The sequence below is a fragment of the Tenrec ecaudatus genome, chromosome 1 (assembly GCF_050624435.1).
Source record: "Tenrec ecaudatus isolate mTenEca1 chromosome 1, mTenEca1.hap1, whole genome shotgun sequence".
In the NCBI taxonomy this organism is placed as follows: domain Eukaryota; kingdom Metazoa; phylum Chordata; class Mammalia; order Afrosoricida; family Tenrecidae; genus Tenrec; species Tenrec ecaudatus.
The window spans coordinates 39,555,383-39,575,387 of NC_134530.1; the positions used below are offsets into that span (position 1 = coordinate 39,555,383).

The following is a 20,005-nucleotide window of genomic DNA, read 5'->3' on the forward strand; positions in this document are numbered from 1 at the left end:
GGCGGTGGATTTGCGTTTCTTGTAGGGTGGCTGTAAAGCCATTTCAGAGGTAGGACTTTTAAAAGAATTTAGAGCCGAGCCCACCCCACTCTGGGCTGGGCAGCCCTCCACTGGAGGGCTCTCTGCACACTAACAGTTGTCCTCTGCCCAGGTGGAGACAGATTACTGCCTGCTGCTGGCTCTGCCCTGTGGCCGAGACCAAGAGGATGTTGTGAGCCAGACGGAGTCCCTCAAGGCCGCCTTCATCACATACCTGCAGGCCAAGCAGGCAGCAGGGATCATCAACGTTCCCAACCCGGGCTCCAACCAGGTCAGCTGACTTCCTCCCTGTTACTCCCACCCACAGGCCTGCCAAGGTGGGATTGTGTGGTGGAGAAACGGCCCTACCCTGTGGAGGGGGGAGGGGTAAGTGTGCTTGTGAACACAGAGCTGCCCCTTTGCCTCCTGTCCCCTTTCCAGCCCGCCTATGTGCTGCAGATCTTCCCGCCCTGCGAGTTCTCAGAGAGTCACCTGTCCCGGCTGGCCCCCGACCTCCTTGCCAGCATCTCCAACATTTCTCCTCACCTCATGATTGTCATTGCCTCCGTGTGAACCACCTGGGCGTAGTTTCCCAAGGTGCCGCAGCAACACACAGGACAACTCAGCCAAGTGGAGGATGAAGCTGCTGAGGGGGACAGACTCCACTGCCAGCCAGCTAGCCTCCCACCCGCCCACCCGCCCGCCTGCCCGGCTCCTGTCAGCCAGACCTCTGGGCAGTGGTGCTGCTACCTTGTATGTTTACATGCCGCTTTAGCCCAAGGACAGACCACCAACTGATGGACCTGCAGACACCTTGGGGGCTGGGTTTCGCTCTCCTCTTTTTGGAGAAAAGAAACAGGGCTGTGGAATTAATTTTTTTTGTTTTGTTTTTAAGAAACAAGAAAATGGAACTGCCTTTGCACTAAATTAGTGACTTGGACTCTTGCACAGTGAAGATTAGCTGTGACACTCTTGGATACTGGTGTGTGAACACATATCGGGGACTCATGCAGGACTTCAAACTTCTGCGGAAACCCTGGGGTCGAGGAACATTTCATGAGTTTTCTGGTCCCTCCCCCCTCCCCCTACTCATTTGGATGCGTCTCCTTTAACCTCTACTAGCGCCGTCGGAGTCACTTGGACGCATCGTTTACACTTGACAGCAAGCAGGAGGAGCGAACTTCCTTTTGGTGGGATATGCAGAACTTGGGATATGTGTGTGTATATATAAATATATAATATATATAAATATATATAATACTGACTTAAAAAAATCAAAATTTCCCCCACATACATTTTTTTTAATCTGTGCCAAAAATGTGTTTTCAGAGAGAATCTTATTTTCATACTCAGACTTTGTATCGTCACTCATTTGTATAAGTGCGCTTCGTTACAGCACGGCCTGCCCTGCGACGTGAAGTGTCACACAGCACCTGTATAAAGACTGGCTGGTCTCCTCACCCTACCTGGAGCTCCCCCAACTCCCTAACACTTATTAATTTATGAAACTGTTTTTCTCAGCGCAGTTTTGTTTTGTGTGTCCATTGGATTACAAACTTTATTAAAAAATACAAAACACATCAAGTGTGCATGTGATTGTCACTTGGGTAGGAGGACCAAGGGTCCTCACCCTCCCTGCTTCCTGATGACGGCTGCTGCGACTACGGCTTTCCCATGTTGTGTACGGGATCTGTGAAACCTCAAGATCCTGATTGGCTCTGAGGTGACATTGAAGAAGGCACTTCAGGTTTGATACAGAATAGAAATCTACCTCACACAACTTGTGCCACGCAAGTTCTGGATTCCCCCCTTTCCAGAGCAGGGGGAAGAGCCTGGCCTGCCAGGGCTCCGTGGTTGCAGGTGTCCTGCTCTGTCTGGACAGGACTAGGGAGGGGGGTAAGGAAAGGCCTCCCTCAGCTAGAGCCCCACGAGGCTAGGGAGGTAGGCAGTACTGAGAAGGCCCTCATGGTATCAAGTGGGGCTGCTGATTATCAACACGCTTCTGATGTAGGAAGAGGGGCTACCAGCTGCTGGGGATGACCTGTAGGAAAAGGGAACAAAGAAAGACCTCTCGGCTGCCATCCCGGAGACTGCTGTGGTCCCCACCTCTTCTTGGTTCATGACTGGCCTTCCTGACCAAAGTAAGCAGCTGCTCCCAAAGGATGGCACTGACCTAACCTTCACCCTCAGGCCAAGGCTGCTTGCACCTCAAGTGCTGGGAAGCCCTCCTATTCCCATGGCCACCGCTGGCTGCTCTGGCTGAGCCTAGTGGGAGTGGTCTCAAGACTGCGCTCAGCTGTGGAAGTGGAGCTGGCCCCTTGTCCCAGGCTTTCCATGGGTGGGGAAAGGAGTCGGCAGCATCACAGCTGTGCTTCATGGACTAGGGGGAGCTCAGGTCCAATAAAGGGGGTATGGGCAGATGTGAAGCCAGGTCTCTAGCCCCTGATGTTTGGCCCACACCCAAGTTCCACGAGGAAGAACAGGTCCCCACACAGCGGGGCTGCAGTGGCCTTGGGGTGGACCAGCCCGTCTTGTCATCAGCCATGGCTGCCAGCTCCCCCCCACAGGGAGCTCTAGGCAGCATTAGAAAATCATCAAATTTATTCTCTAGGGGAGCAGGGCCACTGCTCACAGTTCTGGGGGTGCCGTCGTCCATCTTTAAATAAACAGTCCGAAGGTGGGGAGCCGGCTCACTCTGCTGGCGGGCATTCAGGGGCTGTGGGTGGGGTCTCTGCTAGAGCAGGCGGGCCCTCGGCCCCGTCCCGGGGGCGGAAGAGCAGCTCCCCAGCCTGTAGCACCTGCCCGGCCGGCCACGTGCCTCCCGGCCCGTACTGCTGGTAGAAGTCCGTGTCGGCCTGGAACATGACCAGGGCCTGGGCTGTGTGGATCCGAACGTGCTGGGCCAGGCTGTTGGCGTCAAGGAACTTTTCCCCACAGGAGTCGCAGGCGTAGAGGATCTGGGTGTTGGGGTCTGTGGGAGGCGGGGGCTTTGTCAGCAGTCAGGGCCTAGGGGCCCCGCGGCTTCCACACCCTGGACAGCCCCTCCTCACCTGCTTCCTGAACTTGCTTCACCGCTTTGGTGATCTCGGCTTTAAGGGCTTCTGTCTCATCAGCTGTCACTGCAGCCCCCACCGGAACCACTGTGGGCAGAATCGGCAGGGCCTAAGGCCAGAAGCCTTCAGAGGCAAGTGGCCTGTAACTGCCCTATGTGGCCTGTGGCCCGCACCTGTGAGCTGAGTGACAGCTGTTGCTGCCAGGGCCTCGGTGGCCAGCGTGACCATGTCATCAACCGTGACCACGCTGACCTCGCCGCCGTCCTCCGGCTCCAGGATCTTGATGCCTGCCTTGCCCTGGTGCACCGTCTTCACGTGAGAGCGCAGGTTGTCCACGCGGTTGAAGCCACGGCCACATTTGTCACAAAGGTAAGGCTTCTCTCCTGGGGGAGAAAGCAAGGTAATGGGGCTGACCCTCCCAGCCTCAGCCTCCCCAGCAGCTTGGTCTTTCCAAGCAAGCAGTGCTGCGGTGCAGCCAGCATGCGGAGCCGCACAGACAGTAGCGCTCTGCGTGGCAGCGCGGGCGCCCCCAGGCTATACCCTCTGCCCAGAGCCCGGCTCACCGGTGTGGATGATGATGTGCTTGGACAGGTCCCCCACATTGACGAAGGCTTTGCTGCACACGCTGCACTTATGGGGACGGATGTTGTCGTGGTGGCGGATGTGATTGGCCAGTTGGCTGGACTGGACGAATCTGGAGGGCAGCAAAGGGAGGGTTGCAACGAGCCGGGGTCTCTTGCCTCTCCCTCAGAACTCAACCTGGGGCTGGGGCTGGGGCAGCAGTAAGCCAGTTCCCCACCCAGCCTGGCCTGTTTCCCACCCGCTCGGGGCAGGCCGGGGCGGGACCTCTTGCCGCAGCGCTCGCAGACATAGGGCTTCTCGCCAGTGTGTTGGCGCACATGGGCAATGAGGGAGCTGGCCTGGGTGAAAGCTTTGCCGCATATCACGCACTGACACGGCTTCTCGCCTGCGGATAAGGCGGGAGGAGGTTGTTGGTGCCTGGCCTCTGCCCCCTCCCCCCTCTCCACCACTGTCCCGGCGCCCCAGGCTGAGGCTGGCGCACGCACCCGTGTGGATGCGGACATGGCGCTGCAGAGCGCCGGGGTCTGCGAACTGCCGCTGGCAGTGGACGCACACGTAAGGCTTCTCCCCACTATGGATCCGGAGATGCCGCTTGAGGTTCCCTGGGGGAGACAGGGCAGGCTGGCATGGCGTACCTGGGCCAAGGGTGGGGTGCGGGCGGCAGGGCGGCCAGGGCCTACCTGAGGTGGTGAACTGCTTCCCACACTCCCGGCACTTGAGGGGCCCGTCCGCGATGTGGATCTTCAGGTGGGCCTTCAGATTCCCCACCTGTGTCAAGGCAGGGGGTCATCAGGGCCCCCCCACGGAGGGTGGTCTCAGCCCCTCCCCAAAGTTGGCAATTGATCTGCAGCCCTTCCAAGACCTGTTATGTGGCTGTCTTCTCGAGGTCAGCAGAATGTTCCAGACCTCAGCAGAAAGCAAAACCAGCCTCCCTGCGGCTTGGTCGGGCCCAGCGGCCCGGCTTGCCCTCCAGTCTCTGCATCAGAGTTCCGGCACTGGCCCTTCAGCCAGCCTGCCTCCCCGCCCACGGGTCTGCGGGGCTCATCCCCGCCCCTTAGAGGCCACTTCCAGGGGCCCAGGGGGGCCTCTGTGCCGTCCTCCATCCGCGTGGGCGGGCCACACACCTGGTTGAACTTCTTGTCGCAGTGCGGGCACTTGTGCTCCTTGTCCGTGTCGTGTGTCTCCAGGTGGCGCATCTTGGAGGTGGGGTCCGAGAAGGAGCGGCCGCAGTAGTCGCACTGGTAGGGCTTCTCGCCGCTGTGCACCAGCTGGTGGCGCTTGAGGTTGCCGGAGGTGGTGAAGAGCTTGCCGCAGTCCTCGCAGCGGTAGCGCGCCTCCCCCGAGTGCCGCTTCTTGTGCAGGTTCAGCAGGCTGATGAGCCTGTAGCTCTTGCCACACTCCTCACAGCCGTAGGGCTTCAAAGGGCTACAGGGGCCGAGGGAGAGGGCGGCGTCACTGGGCGGGGCGGGGCGGGTGGAGGGCGGGGCGCCGAGGCACGGGCTGGCCCATACCTGTGCGTCTTCTCATGGGCCTTGCAGGCGGCCGGGTCCGAGAAGGCCTTGCTGCACTCCTGGCAGGAGAAGGGCTTCTCGCCCGTGTGGATGCGGATGTGCCGCTTGAAGTTTCCGGTGTGGGTGAACTCCTTCCCGCAGTCTTCGCACTTGTGGATGACTGAGCCGTACGTCTTGGACTCGGTGCGGTCGCCGTACGTGCCTGAGCGCAGGCTCCGGGCCTCCATGCCCAGCTCCTGGCCAGAGTCTGTGGCAGTCGACTCCTCGTGGTCCTCCCCGTTCTCCAGCCGGGGCCCCTCCACCTTGACGGAGGCCGGGGCCCGGGGCTCATCTTCTCCTTTCCTTGCTGGCTCTACCTCCACCTCTGCAAAGACAAGGGCAGGCCTGCAGGGCTCTGACCTCACACCCAGACTTGTGCCAGGAGCCGCGGGACTTCCGCCTGAATGAGGAGTGACACATGAACCTGCCTGGGGCACTACAGGGGCAGGGGCTGTGCCTAGCGTGTACTACCCGGGGCCTCGGTCCACCAGGTTCCTCCAGCAGCTGCAGGGTAGGAAAGACATTGCGGCCCTGACAGGGTGCGAGCCCAGCAAGGGGGCCCTGCAGGTGCGCAGGGCCGGAAGCTGCAGCATGCCAGCTTCTGCACGTGCTAACAGAGACCAGGGCCAGTGTGCCCGACCTGATCTCAGGTCCAGTGAGGGCAGATGATGGCTGCGGTCTGAGGAGTTCCCTCAGACAGGGCCCAGGGAAGAGAGGGAGAGCAGGGAGGAGTGGGCGGAGTACCTTGCTCTGAGCTCTCGGACAAGGCGGCCTCTGCCTCAGCAGCAGCCATGCCACTGGTGGGGTCCGGCTTGAGCTCCACGGGCGGCGGTTCCCGGGGGGCATCAGCCTTCTCAGTCTGCTCTGCCCCTGGGGGCAGCAGGTAGCAATGAATTAGGACTCTCTCTGGGGAACTACAGCTCAGACTGACTCAGATACCCCAGAACCAATACCAGGTCTTTCTGGGCAACCTGAGTTCAGTAAGTGCAGTTCCCTGGGTGAGCCCACTTCCCTCCCCCAGGGTCCCTTCTGAGCCAGCCCTTCAGTCCAGGCTGCTGGGAGGGGCAGGGCTGCCAGCCAGGCCCGCAGGCCATAACTCACCGCTGGCCTCCCTCTCAGCCTGGCCACCTCGCTCCTCCTTGGGCTCCCTGCCTGGACCGACCGACAGACTGCCCCCCACCAGGTCCAGCTCGCTCAGCATGGGGACAGCAGCCTTCTCCTTGGCTTTCTTGTCCCCTCCTAGAGATGGAACAGGATAGACCTGCTGTTGCCCATTAAGTGCCCATTAGAAACGGCTGCTCCTGGTCCTCCCTGGGGAGACAGCTAAGTAGTGGTTGGTTGCTTCAGGCACGCACAGGTTATTTATGGGGCACCTGGGCTGGACATGGGGATGACCACAGTGGGCACAGGAAGGTCTGGCACTTGCTCTCGGGGAGCCCAATCTGTCTGGGGAGGCAGGCCTTGGTGAAGAAATGCTAACCCTGAGCAGAGGCCAGGCCTGGGCCCAGCTGAGGGTTCAGGAGAGCAGAAGGGAGGTGTGGGAGCAGAGCACTCTGGGAGGCCAGGGGGTCTCCCTGGGCACAGAGGACATGGGCAGGTGAAGGGCCCATGAGGGAGGGAGGTGATGGCCGCTGTCACTGCGGCAGTGCTCACCACCACCCAACGGGAAAGACAGGGCCCATCACGGCCACCTGCTCACGACCAGCTGGTCAATCATCTTACCTCCCGCAGCCAAGGCCTCTATGTTGTCCCCAGGGCTGACAGCTGGCTCAGCAAGAGACTTGAGGGTGTGGCAGGCCGTGATGATGTCCTGCATCTGGAGGAAGCTGGCTACAGCCAGCACATCGTCCACATTCTCAGGGCTCAGGCTCAGCTTGGCCGTGTACATGAATTCCAGCACCTGGCCCAGGCCTGCAGGAACAGCCGTCCGTCCTGGAGCCCGCCAGCCCCCTTCCCCCACTTCTGTGCCGGGGGACCAATGCTACCCTGGCTTCTCAGCTGGGATCAGCCCCCAACTCTCTAGCTTATCTCTGGGCAAGTGGCCAAACCCTCTCTGGGCCTCCAGTTCTGCCTCTATAAAACAGGCAGTATCTTTTTGCCCGACCTCCTCATGGTACATCATGCCATTCTGGGATGGGCACCTGAATCCAGGACTGATTCTGTCTTTGTTCCCAAGACTTGCCTGACACCCCCACGTACAAGCACACCTGTGTGTGTACGTGCACGCGCGCACACACACACACACCTGCCCTAGTAGATGCCCCTACACCCCACGTGCTTCTGGTTAGTACTGAGTAGGAGCTATGGCTAACAGCCATGGGAGAGGCTAGGTGCTCAGGGTCCACCCCCACCCCCACCCCAGTCCTTCAATAGAATTTGCTCCAAGTGTACTCTGCTCTGGAGCTCAGCAGAACCCCTCCCTTGCCACGCCCACCAGTCAACACACTGTGTTGCCCCATCCTCCTGACCTGAAGCCTGTGCAGGTGGCCAGCAGCCAGCCCCATCCCCAGCCCCAGCCAGAAGGCCCTTGGGACCAGCAGGGTACCTGCCGCATTACTGATGTCCAGGTGCACCACATCCTTCTGGTCCACGAAGAGCATCTTGAAGTACTCGCTGCAGGCGGCCAGCACGGCTTTGTGGGCCTTAAAGTCCACCCCGTCCACCACGAAGGTGCAGTCACACAGGAGCCCCAGCTGCCGCTGCTGGTTCAGCTGCTCCAGGACGTGCTGGCCGTGCTGGGGGAAATCCATGGCTGCAGAGAGGGCACCGGGTGAGGGGCTGTCTCAGCAGCCAGCCCCCACGGCACGGTGGCAGCAAGGCCTTTCTGCCACAGACCCACCATAGTTCACAGCCTCCTGGGGCTTTACCAGGCAGGAAAGTCCCCAACCACTGGTGAGAGGCACACACAAGAGCCATCTTTATGTCTTATCAGGTAATGAAGCTGAAATGTCAAAACCACCGACCAACCAGAAAATGCAGAGTCAGTCTGACAGGAACGCCATCACCGTTTGCAGGAGCCTCAAAGACAGATCACATCTGGCTGTGGGAAACCCTCTGCTGCTCGTTTCCTCTTCGTGTACAGGTGATTGGGTGCTTAGGAAGCCAGCAGGGCAGACTTTTCATGGTCCAGTTTCTGGACTCTGCCCAGGGAAAGAGGTGCCAGCCCTGAGCTGGCAGCCTTGCCTCGAGGGCAAGTCTCTGTACCCCTTGAAGCCTCTGTCCAGACGACAGTCCCTGGAGCAACACAGAAGTCTAGCCCTGACCCCTGAGCTGCTGGCCAGGCCTCAGTGTCGCAGTCCACATGGGCTGCGGGCCGGTGCTAGAGCAATTCCAGGGAACCTGGTCTTCCCACCTTTTACCAACCCTGAGGCGTAAGCACCTGACATCAGTCACTCTAGTGAACAGAACTGAGTTCTCCTTGCAGAAAGAACTCATTCTGGCAGGTTTCAGAATGAAAAGTACCCCCTCCTCTGAGACCACAGGCTGGCTGCCCGGCTGAGGCTGGGTCTGCTAAGCACGCCAGGCTGTGCGAAGCAGAGGGACACTTGGGGGCTCCCGGGCAGCTCGCTGAGGCTCTGGTCTTTCCCCGGGTTACATCAGCCTCTGGGGGGTGAGTCACTTGTGGGACATGGGTACCATGTATGGTTTGGGCCGAGCAGCTGCAGTGCAGGCCACGCCCCTGTGCACGGGGTTCTGCCAGCGCAGAACAGCCAAGTCCACCCACTCACGTGTTTGCAGAGGGTCCCTCAAGTAATGGCTGTGGCAGTGGCTACAAGCCCGTGCTGTGCTGTGCTGGCGGGGTGGCTGCTTCTGCAGGAGACCTGGAACCACCCTTTCCCCTCTTTCTGACCCCAGGACTCTGCTCCCAGCCTGACACACAAGTCCCCACACCAGCTTCTCTAGGTTCTACCAGCTATTATCTAGAAATGCCTTCAACGGGAGGGACAGGGGAGACAAGGGTTCCAGGCCCTCCCAGCAGCAGGGGCCCACCTGAGAGACAGAGGCCATCACCACACAGGACATCTCAAAAAGGGTGTTTCTCTACAATCTTCATGCTGAGGGACAAACCAACCCCACAGCTGCCTGCTCTTGAGTGATGGGAAAGGGACAAAGGCAGCCCCTGGGTCCCCACCGCCTGTCACCCACAAACCTCAGGAGCCCCAGGGGAAAGATCTGGAGCAGAAAGTGAGGCACGCCACCCACACCTGGGGCTGGGCAGGCAGGCAGGCTAGCGCAGGACCTGCAAGTCAGGGCCAAAGCCCGCCACCCTGGCAGTGCGCCTGCTCCAATCCCAGCACCAGGAGCCACCTGGAAGCTGAGCGAGTGGGGAGTCTCCTGGGAGTATGACCGGACCCAGGAGAATCAGAGCTAGCCGTCTACCTGCCTCCAGGGAGGGTGCCTCTGGCCAGCATGGCAGGCAGAGGCCATGGTGACCAGCTGCCTTGTGTGAGACCCTCGCTGCACTGAGTATTCCCACCCCAGAGCCTCCTGGAAAAGGCAGCCAGCCAAGTCAGACCCAGGCAGACAGGCCTACTTGTTGGGCACAGGGAGCAGGGCACGTGGGCTGGGGGGAGGTCACTTTCAGCAGCCTTTAAGGATGGCCAGTAAGGCCCTGAGATGAGTCAAGGTACCACACGCAGGACAAAATGCCTGTGGCCCCACACTGCCTGCTTTTTCTCACCCAGCTAACCACCCTATTTGATACAGGACAGCTACCAGTCACCAGAACCCTGGCTGCCCGGAAGTGGGCTTCTTCCCAGATGGCATCGCCACTCTCCTGAGGTGGCCTCCAAAGCTGTCCCAATCAAGAAACACTTTGCTGACCGAATCAAAGGAAGAAGTAGGGTGGGTGCTAGAGAGGAAGAAGTGAAAGATGCGGGGCATGAGACCCAGGCCATGCAAGCAGTGGTTCCGACACAGGCTTGCAGCAGGTCTCAGGGTCAGCACGCTAGGGAGTGTGGGCTCACATGCTTAATTGGGTCACCCACAGACCCTAACTGGTGCTTATGGCTGCCCTTGCCATGCCCTTCTTTGCCCCAGCTGAGTTGCTGGCAGGCAGTGCCCACACCTGTGAGAAGAGTCAGCAACAGGATACCAGGGGACTGGCCATATTCAAAGGGCGTGACATGGGTACCAGGACAGGCGGGGAACGGCCTGAGGGGTGTGTTGCCCAGAGATTTTAATACCAGCCGTAACTGGCTGTTCCCGCCAGACAGGCAGCTTCCCTGATCGTTTACACCACCCTTCACTCCGGCGCAGGGCTGGGTTCCCTTTCTTTCATCTGGCTTTAAGTGTGGGCACTAGCTGAAGCTACTTCTAAGGGCCTAAAAAAGCTTAGAAGTGTAGAGCATGCAAACAGAACAAGACCTCGGAGTTCATGGTCTTGGTTGGAGAGACCAAAAATCCATCCTGGGAAGAGCATGGGACATGGTCCCTGGGAGCCTGATCTTGCCTTCTGACAGGAGCTCCTGACTACCAGCTGGCACCTTTCCTGTGCCACCCCAGCTGCTCTGTTGTGACACTGGATTAATGGGTCGGGCCGCACACGTAACAGCTGGAGTGAGCTGCTGATGACAGCCACACCCTGGCCTGCCTTACCTAGAACTCACCTGGTTCATGAAAAGGGGCAGAGTGTGCAAGCAGACACACGATCATCTGGGGGTGCTCTCTGATGATGACTGCAGTCTCCCTCTCTCACACTCACACACATGCACACCTGGCACACCTCCTGTTGAGAAAGTCTGTTTCCTTCCAGCACAATCTGGAAGGGCTCTGTGGTGACAGGGTGTGGTGGTAAGGCTCCTGCTTTAGCAACCATAGGATCCTGCTATTGTGCTTGAGGGCTGGTGGAGTGGGAACACACTCTGCAGGCTGAAGCACCAATGTGGAGAGCCCCCAGCTACCAGCACAAGATCCCCAGGCAAAGGGATCTTGCAGGGATCCCTGCCTGTGGGGACCTTGCAGCTCAAGAGCCAGTGAAAGGTTACCACATGAACGATCGACACCAGGGCAGCGGAAGAACTGCCCAGGCAGCCCCGAGCCCTGAGAGAAAGCAGCGCTGAGGACTCACACCACTGTGTCAGGGCCGTTTCCTATCCAGAATTAGAGAAGCGGGTCACAGATGCTAAAACTTCAGGGTAGTGGTTCTCCTGGATGGGGAAGGGCAAACAGGAGCCTCTGAGACACCAGGAGAGTATTAGCTCTGGACTTTGAGGGGCCTGTGTTTACATCTCAAGCAGCCCTGGGGGGCCTCAGGCTAAGCGTGGGGCTGCTAACTGAAAAGCTGGTGGATAGAACCCACCCGCTACTCCAAAGCAGAAAATGAGGCTGTCTGCTCCTGTGGGATTCACATTCTCAGAACCCCAAGGAGCATGCATGTTATATCATACAGGGCTGCTATGAGCAGACCGAATGGCTGTGTGCGTGCGCGTGCATTTCATCTGGTACTCCTTCGGAAGACATCTTTCACACTTTAATGAGAGAAGTGAGGCAGAGAGCCCATAGGCCCGAGGGTCACTTTCAAGCTCGATCCTGGCCCCTCCCACCAGCCCTGCCAGGGTCGCAGGGCAGCAGCCCTTGGTGGGGGCTCAGCAAGGCTCACAGAGGCTGGCTGAGAAAATCATCCTTTCCAGTGGCTCTTCAACTCAAAAACGCCAGCCAACAGGGGAACTCGGCAAGGTTTCTGCTTCCACTGTGAAATCCACGGAGCCCAAACCCCAGGTCATGAATGACAAGATGGCACTCCTGGCACTTCTTCACTATGCGGGGCAGCCCAGGCCAGCCTGGCCTGGCTCACTCTCATCCCCTAAGAACTAAAGCCCACCATGAGGGGCAGCAAGCCCTGAATTGCTGTGTCTGGCCCAGATGCTTGCATTCCACAGGCAGCTCAGCCTCACAGAAGCTGGGAAAGTTCTGCGGGCCGCTGGGCTAGGGCCAGGCTACCCTGGACGGAGTCCCGCCCTCTGCAAAGCAGCTTCGTTTGCAGATGGGACTGATGTTACTACTTTCCAGACCTGCTGTTTCGTCCAGCTGCTATTGAGTCCCCTCCCAGCTCCTGGTGGCCCGTGCATGTCAGAGTAGAAATGAGCCCCAAAGGAAACTCCGGGCTATCATCTTTACGGAAGCAGAGCACCAAGGCTTCTCCTCCACAGTGGCACCCAGGGGGCTCAATCCGCCAAACTGTCAGAATAGGACAAAACACTGTGCCGCCCAGGGACCTTCTGGCCATGTCACCCCACTGCTGAGGAGTTGATGCCAACTCACATGAACCCTGAGAGCTGCCCTATGGAGACACACACACCCCACATCCCCACCCCTCTGGCAGCTATCCTCTTTAGGGAAGCAGACAGCCACAGCTTCCTCCTGCAGAGGCTGGCGGGTTTGAACCGCTAACCTTTTGGTTAACAGCTAAGTGCTTAAGCATTGCATCACCAAGCCTCCTCTGTAAACCTGTTGGGAAGATTATTATAGGAAGGCCTTGCACAGTGTCAGACACAGTGTGGCGCAAAAGCAGTGAGGTAGGTTACATATACACAATTAAAACATAATGTGCGGTATATTCTCAAGTACAAGATGACCCAAATATCAGGCAAGGCACCGAATTTTACCACAAAATCGGCATTAAAAATGTGGTGAAAAACTTGACTTATAATCAAGTACATTTGTATATACATGAGGGGGTTTCACAAAAGCTCGTGGGGAAAAAAATGGAATCCTGATACCAAGGACTCAAGTGGAAAGCACATGTTCTGAGAATGACGATGGCAGCAAATGTACAGATGTGCTTGACACAGTGGGTGGATGGATGGATGGTGATCAGAGCTGCGCGAGCCCCCATGAAAAGATAATGGAATCCATCCACAAACTGAAGCACTCTCACATGTATTTTCATTGCAGGGCAGCTCCCACATCAGAGGGTGTCGGCATACCTCTGACATGCTGTGCGCTCCCAGTGACTGGCCTTGTCCTTGTTCAGAAGTTGTAAAGAGAACCTATTTTTCCTTCTAAATACAATCTGGAAAAGCCCAGAAGCCAAATGAGTAGGAAGAAAGCGGGGTGGGGGGTTGCGGGGGCACCGAGCCAGCAGCCTGGGGCAATGTCCTGTTCTGCCAGGAAGCACTCTTGTCCTGACCAGACCAGTGTGTCACTCCAGCCTGCTGCTGCTGCTCCCCAGGGGGAGGCTAGAGGTGCCCGGAGCACTTGGTGATACCTAGCTGGCACCTGCCAACCACCCTGGTGACTAGCAACCACTAAACTGCAGGCAGGACTTCCACATGGCACCCGGCGGTAAGCTGTCAGGCCAGGGAACAACGAGTCTGCCACTGGGAGCTCTGCTCACCAACAGTGGGCCCAGTTCACAGAGTGCGCCGCGCTGGCTCCCAGCCTGGATGGGACATGGCTACCTCGGGGCCTGAGCAACCTGAAGCAGGTGAGCGGCCTCCCCATTTGGCTCTCAGATGCTGGTTTTCTAGAAAGACAGGTGTATCCTGTGAGAGGCTCAGGACACACCAACTCAGGCCAAAGAAGTGGAAGTTGAGAGCCCGTCAGCCTGGCAGGCATGCGCCCTGCCTGATGATACCGCCCCCTCCACTCCAGCCCTGCAACTAGTGGTCCTGTGCAGGGAAACATGGGCCGGTGGCCAGCCTCGGCACAGGTGAACAGGCAGCCACAATAGATAGCACTGTCCCCAGGGCTCTTCAACCAGAAATGAGGAACCCTCCCCTACTCCTACTCCGACTCCCGGCTACCCCGTCCAGCAGAGTGGAACTGCCCCTGGGGGTTTCTGAGACTGCAACCCTTGATGGGAGTAGAAAGCGAAGCTGCCTCTTTGTCCCACAGAGAAGCTAGTAGGTTTGAACTGCAAATCTTGTGGTCAGTAGCCCACTGGGTCAGCCACTATGGCACCGGGGTTCCTAGTAGGTGCAGAGAAAAGATGCACCTCACAAAGAGAAATGCTGACCTCAGGCACTGAGGGCAGTGCTCTGACAGGGCTTCGACCCTCCTGATTTGCTCTGTGCAGAAAGGCCACCACTCTCTGCAGCGGGCAAACTGGAGTGAAACGGCCTGAAGCAGTCAGTGGGTCTGCTATCACCACAGATGCTAAGTGCCAAGAGACACAGGAAGGGGATGGACAGGTGAGAGGCTAGTTAATAGCCACAAACAAAGAGAATCTTTGCTTAAATGGCCTGACTGGAGTGGAAGAGAAAAAAGAGAGACACAAGGAAGCATATGACAAGGCCCTGAGGCAGTTGACAGGATAGGACAGGACAGGACAAGAGCTGACCAGCTGGCAGTGGTGGGGGCGGAAACCACCAGGATCTCAGACCTGTGGGACTTTGGAGTTTCTTTAAGTGCCTCAGGACTCCTTGGAGTGGGGGTGGGGTGCCAGGACACTTGGGCTAAAGTGCAGAGACTGTAGGAGGGCAAGGGCAGGCACTGGAACCTGAATGAGGCTCCTCCGTGCAGAGAAGCCAGAGGTGCTGGTGGCCTGCACCGTGGCAGGGGGAGCAGGAGAGAGGCTGGGTACACTGGTGGCACCCACGTAACTGGCTGATGGACTGGATGTGGAGTGCCATTTACTGAGAGGAGGAACAGTGGCGGAGAAAGATTTGTTTAGGGGAAATCAGGAATTCTGTGTTAGCCAATAAAAGCAGAGGTGTCCACTTGCTATCAAAATGGAAACGTGGCCATAGGGAGTATCTGTGTCGGGGTTGTCAGGCTGGGTGGAAACTGCGTTACTGCTCTGGGGCAGCAGTGTCGAAATGGGTATTAGAGCCCAAAACAACTTGACAAAGAGTTGCTGAGTGGATTTGGAACCAAAGTCCATGCAAGATTTGAATTTGGGCTCCAACATCTACCATGGTGACAATTTATTTAACTGTCTGAGTTTGGGGCTGCTCACCTGCAAGGCAGAAATACCACCCAGCCCAGCAGCCATCAAATAATTCCAACTTGCTGTGAACCCGTGCGTCTCAGCAGTGGGTGTTTGCTGAGCAAGACACCGGGCCTTTGTTCCCTGGCGCCTCTGGGTAGGTTTGCACTGCCAGCCTAGCAGGTACATACACTGCACCACACCCAGGGCCTTGAATAGGAAGCATTAGGGAAAATGCTGGCAAAAGTAGAATTACCGTATATACTTGTGTATAAGCTGAATTTTTCAGCACAAAAAATGTGCTGAAAAACTGGGGTTCGGCTTATACACGGGTAAGTGGCATGAATGGATGCCATCTGGTCAAACCCGACTAACAAAAGGAGGAAATCTCATGAAGCCTGACATAGAGTTAATAGCAAAGTGGGTTCAAGATGCATGGGGAGACATTCCAGAAGACATGGTGCGACGTGCCTTCCAGAAATGTAGCATTAGTAATGCTGTGGATGGCAGTGAAGACTGCACTTTGTATGAAAATGACAGCAGTGATGGTGATGACGGCGATCTCAGTGAGGACAGCGTCTATGATGACCTCACACCAGCTGAAGCTCTGCACTGGGGTATAGATGATGATGATGAATCCAGTTTTGAAGGATTTTAACTCTTTACATTTTAGCTTGGTTGCTGATAGAGCTCAGGGAATAGTACTCTTAAGCTATCATTGTTGATACCTTATTGTTTTTGTTGAACCTATTTTCTACTTACTGTGCTGGCTTACTAATGTTATGTTTTCTATTTAAAATGAATATTGAAATAGATTACCCCACTGATGTCTCAATTTTTAGTAATTTTATTTTCATTTGTTTTGATTATTGAAACTCACCAATAGCTTCTGCATTCTCCACCCTAGGTTTATACTCGAGTCAATCAGCTTTTCTGGTTTCCCAGGTAATAATTAGGTACCTTGGCTTATACTCAGGTTTGCTTATATTCGAATATATGTGGTAGCTATAACTTGTATCAGTCTACTTGCTACCATCAGGTCCATGTGGACTCAGAGACGCCCTGTGGTTTTCCGAAACTGCAACTGTTTATGGAAGTAGAAAGCACAGTCCTCCTCCACTCAAGCACTCCCTCAATGCAAGAACACTTTCTTCTACTAAATTGGCATTCTAAGATGCTCACCTTCCCGATACAACCGCTGAAGACAGAGTGGCTGAATAGGTAAATGTGGTAAAAAAAAAAAGCAGGTGGTGCCTGGCTATCAAAAGATAAGAGTATCTGGGGTCTTAAAGGCTTGAAGGTAAACAAGTGGATATCAAGCTCAGAAGCAACAAAGCCCACATGGAAGAAGTACACCAGCCTGTGTAATCACGAGGTGCAAAGGGATCAGTTATCAGGCATCAAAGAACAAAAAAATCATATTATTGCGTGCTCACCTCCCTGATACAAAGAAAACTGATGGTGCCCGGCTATCAAAAGACATAGCATCTGGGGTCTTAAAGGCTTGAAGGTAAACAAGCAGCCATCTAGCTCAGAAGCAACAAAGCCCAAATGGAAGAAGCACACCAGCCTGTGCATTCACGAGTTGTCGAAGGGAGCAGGTATCAGGCTTCATCAGAACAAAAAAAATCATATTATTGTGAATGAGAGGGGGCAGCGTGGAGACCCAAAGCCCATTTGTAGGCCACTGGACATCCCCTTACAAAAGGGTCTCGGGGAGGAGATAAGCCAGGCAAGGTGCCATGTAGAAATGATGAAAAAACTTTCCTCTAGTTCTTAAATGCTTCCTCCTCCCCCACTATCATGATCCCAATTTTATCTTACAAATCTGGCTTAACCAGAGGATGTACACTGGTACAGATAGGAACTGGAAACACAGGGAATACAAGAAGGATGATCCATTCAGGGCCAGTGGTGTGAGTGGCGAAACTGGGAGTATAGAGGGAGCGTGGGCTGGAAAGGGGGAACCAATTTCAAGGATCTACATGTGACCTCCTCCCTGGGGGATGGATAACAGAAGAGTGGGTGAGGGGAGACGTTGGACAGGGCAAGACATGACAAAATAATAATTTATAAATTATCAAGGGTTCATGAGGGAGAGGGGAGCAGCGAGGGAGGGGAAAAATGAGGAACTGATGCCACAGACTTAGGTGGAGAGCAAATATTTTAAGAATGATGAGGGCAATGAATGTACAAATGTGCTTTATACAATCGATGTATGTATGGATTGTGACAAGAGTTGTATGAGCCCCTAATAAAACGATTAAAAAAAGAAAGCCAGCCCTTCTCCCGAGGAGCTGCTGGTGGTGTCAAACTGCCAACCATGTAGATCGCAGCGCACTGTGTAACCACTACACCCCAGGACCCCATCTATCTACCCACAGACAGAGCAAAAACAAAGAGGAGTAAAACCAAGCTGGACTGAAGAAAGCAAACCCAAGCTCGATCAGCCTGAGTGACCTCGCGTGACCATGAAGTTAGTGGCTCTTCTCTGACGATGGTCAAGGAGCTAGTCTGGTCCAGAATGACATAAACACACCCAGCCGTTCCCCTCAGCAGGTTTCTGGCTTCTGAGGCACTCGGTCAGGGGAGGCGCCTGGGACAGGTGCCACTCAAGTTCTGTAAGGTGGATGGTGGGCTGAAGTGAGAATATAAAGCTGAGAGTGTTTACTTCAAAATCCTCCCCAGACCACTTCAAGACAGGTCTGAGCCCCACCAGAGGCAGAAAGGCACAGACCGCCTCACGAACCTGTGCTGAGTGCTGGAGACTGCCAGGGAGCGCCACTCAGGGGACTCAGAGCAGGGCAGGGCAGGGCTCTAACAGGATGTGACACCCAGCCGCATCTTGAAGCAGCCATGTGAACAGAGAGGAGAAGACCTGCAGGCCGAGGACAGCGTTAGCAAAGGTCGGAACCTGGGGTGGGGCAGCACATCTGGAGTTACAAGAGCAAGGAGTGGGTGGAAAAAGTGGTCAGGCATTGGACCTCCACTCAAGTACTCCCTCAATGCAAGAACACTTTCTTCTATTAAATTGGCATTCTATGAGGCTCACCTTCCTGACACAACCGCTGAAGACAAAGCGGGTGTACAACTAAATGTGGTGAAGAAAGCTGATGGTGCGTGGCTATCAAAAGATATAGCGTCTGGGGTCTTAAAGGCTTGAAGGTAAACAAGCAGCCATCTGACTCAGAAGCAATAAAGCCCACATGGAAGAAGCACACCAGCCTGTGTGATCACGAGGTGCCAAAGGGATCAGTTATCAGGCATCAAAGAACAAAAAAAAAAAATCATATCATTTTGTGCTCACCTCCCTGATACGACTGCTGAAGACAAAGGGGTGGGTGAATAAGCAAATGTGGTGAAGAAAGCTGATGGTGCCGGCTATCAAAAGATATAGCATCTGAGGTCTTAAAGGTTTGAAGGTAAACAAGCGGCCATATAGCTCAGAAGCAACAAAGCCCAAATGGAAGAAGCACACCAGCCTATGAGATCACAAGGTGTCAAGGGATCAGGTATCATCAGAACAAAAAGTCTTATCATAGTGAATGAGGGGGGAGTGCGGAGTGGGGACCCAAAGCCCATTTGTAGACCACTGGACATCCCCTTACAAAAGGGTGTTGGGGAGGAGACAAGACAGTCAGGGTGCAATGTAGCAACGGTAAAAAATAAAACTTTCACAAGATATGACAAAATAATAATTCATAAAGTATCAAGGGTTCATGAGGAAGGGGGTGTGGGGGGAATGAGGAGCTGATGCCAGGGGTTTGGGTGGAGAGCAAAAGTTTTGAGACTGATGAGGGCAACGAATGTACAAATATGCTCTGCTCAATTGATGTATGTATAGATTTTGATAGGAGTTGTATGAGCCCCTAATAAAATGATTTTTTTAAAAATGAGGAGCTGATAGCAAGGGCTCAAGTAGAAAGCAAATGTTTTGAGAATGATGATGGCAATAAATGTACAAATGTGCTTGATACATGGATGTATACAGAAATTGTGATAAGAGTTGTACAAGCCCCCAATAAAATGATTGGAAAAAAAAGTGGTCAGGACTGGCCTGGGGGGCAGGTTCCAGAAAGGCCCATGAGTGCATACTTGCCACAGCGCTGGGCTTCCCTGGCTTGCAGGGGCCGTGCTGGGTTTACACGAGAGAGGGCACAGCCGGACACATTTCTGGAAGGCCACTCTGTCTGCAGTTGAAGGGGCAAGAGAAGCAGAGAAACAAATCAGTAAGTCAGAAGCAGATGCTGGGACATAAAAATGAACACGGTCACCCTCCAGCTGGCCTGGGAAGCCTTGGTTAGCGCACACCGTGCAGCCAGACCACCCCACCGAACATCACAACATCCTCAGGAGCCATGAGGGCGGCCCCTTGGAGTAGCACAAAGTTCTAATGACCTTGGCCTTCCAAGGGAAGCGGAGCCCTGCTGCTGGACTCCAGCCAGAGACCCAGGTGGAGGATGCACAACAGCTGCTCACGATGACAAGCCGGGTCGGAGCCAAAGCTCTTCAAGCCTTCCAGTTCTGTTTACAAGAAAGCCTTGAGGACACTTTTTTTTTTTTTTTAACAAGACCTGGTGACTAAAACCACTCAACAGGAAAAATGTTCTCATAAGGGAAATGGAAAATTATGGTAATTTGCAAAAAGAATGTGTCGCTAGGGAAAACTTTATGAGCAACTATTCCTTAGGGGGACAAACTAAAAATCCCCTAGAACAGCAGTTCTTAGCATTTTTTCCCCTCCAGACACAGGGAACCCTCTGACACTGTGTGATGTAAGTTAAAGAGCTTCTCCCCGGGGAGCTGAATGCTCATGTGTGCCAACAGGCGCAGGCAGGCACTCAAATGATACGTGTACACACACACACACACACACACACACACACGCAGGCACACGTGCCATTTCAGGGAGTTATGAATTCCCTGAATCC

The 20,005-nt window shown here is 55.2% G+C and overlaps 2 protein-coding genes across 5 annotated transcripts in view; one reads left to right on the plus strand and one right to left on the minus strand.

Moving 5' to 3' along the window:
• Nucleotides 1-1,592, plus strand: part of SPEN (spen family transcriptional repressor) — a 91,893-nt gene extending 90,301 nt beyond the window's left edge. For both annotated transcript variants that reach the window (XM_075550947.1, XM_075550948.1), the window contains exons 14-15: nucleotides 152-310; nucleotides 460-1,592. In XM_075550947.1, coding sequence (XP_075407062.1) covers nucleotides 152-310; nucleotides 460-591 — 291 coding nt within the window. In that variant the 3' untranslated portion in view covers nucleotides 592-1,592. The remainder of the gene's footprint in view (nucleotides 1-151; nucleotides 311-459) is intronic.
• A 1,009-nt stretch (nucleotides 1,593-2,601) lies between these two features.
• The window catches only part of ZBTB17 (zinc finger and BTB domain containing 17), a 31,267-nt gene continuing 13,863 nt past the window's right edge, over nucleotides 2,602-20,005 (minus strand). For 2 of the 3 annotated variants that reach the window (XM_075550949.1, XM_075550951.1), the window contains 12 exons: nucleotides 7,749-7,955; nucleotides 6,926-7,114; nucleotides 6,305-6,442; nucleotides 5,948-6,073; nucleotides 5,165-5,528; nucleotides 4,778-5,078; nucleotides 4,139-4,421; nucleotides 3,918-4,038; nucleotides 3,635-3,765; nucleotides 3,245-3,454; nucleotides 3,069-3,158; nucleotides 2,602-2,989 (listed from right to left, as the gene is read on the minus strand). In XM_075550949.1, coding sequence (XP_075407064.1) covers nucleotides 2,709-2,989; nucleotides 3,069-3,158; nucleotides 3,245-3,454; nucleotides 3,635-3,765; nucleotides 3,918-4,038; nucleotides 4,139-4,421; nucleotides 4,778-5,078; nucleotides 5,165-5,528; nucleotides 5,948-6,073; nucleotides 6,305-6,442; nucleotides 6,926-7,114; nucleotides 7,749-7,953 — 2,439 coding nt within the window. In that variant the 5' untranslated portion in view covers nucleotides 7,954-7,955 and the 3' untranslated portion in view covers nucleotides 2,602-2,708. The remainder of the gene's footprint in view (nucleotides 2,990-3,068; nucleotides 3,159-3,244; nucleotides 3,455-3,634; nucleotides 3,766-3,917; nucleotides 4,039-4,138; nucleotides 4,422-4,777; nucleotides 5,079-5,164; nucleotides 5,529-5,947; nucleotides 6,074-6,304; nucleotides 6,443-6,925; nucleotides 7,115-7,748; nucleotides 7,956-20,005) is intronic. The other variant, XM_075550952.1, reaches the window with a different exon arrangement.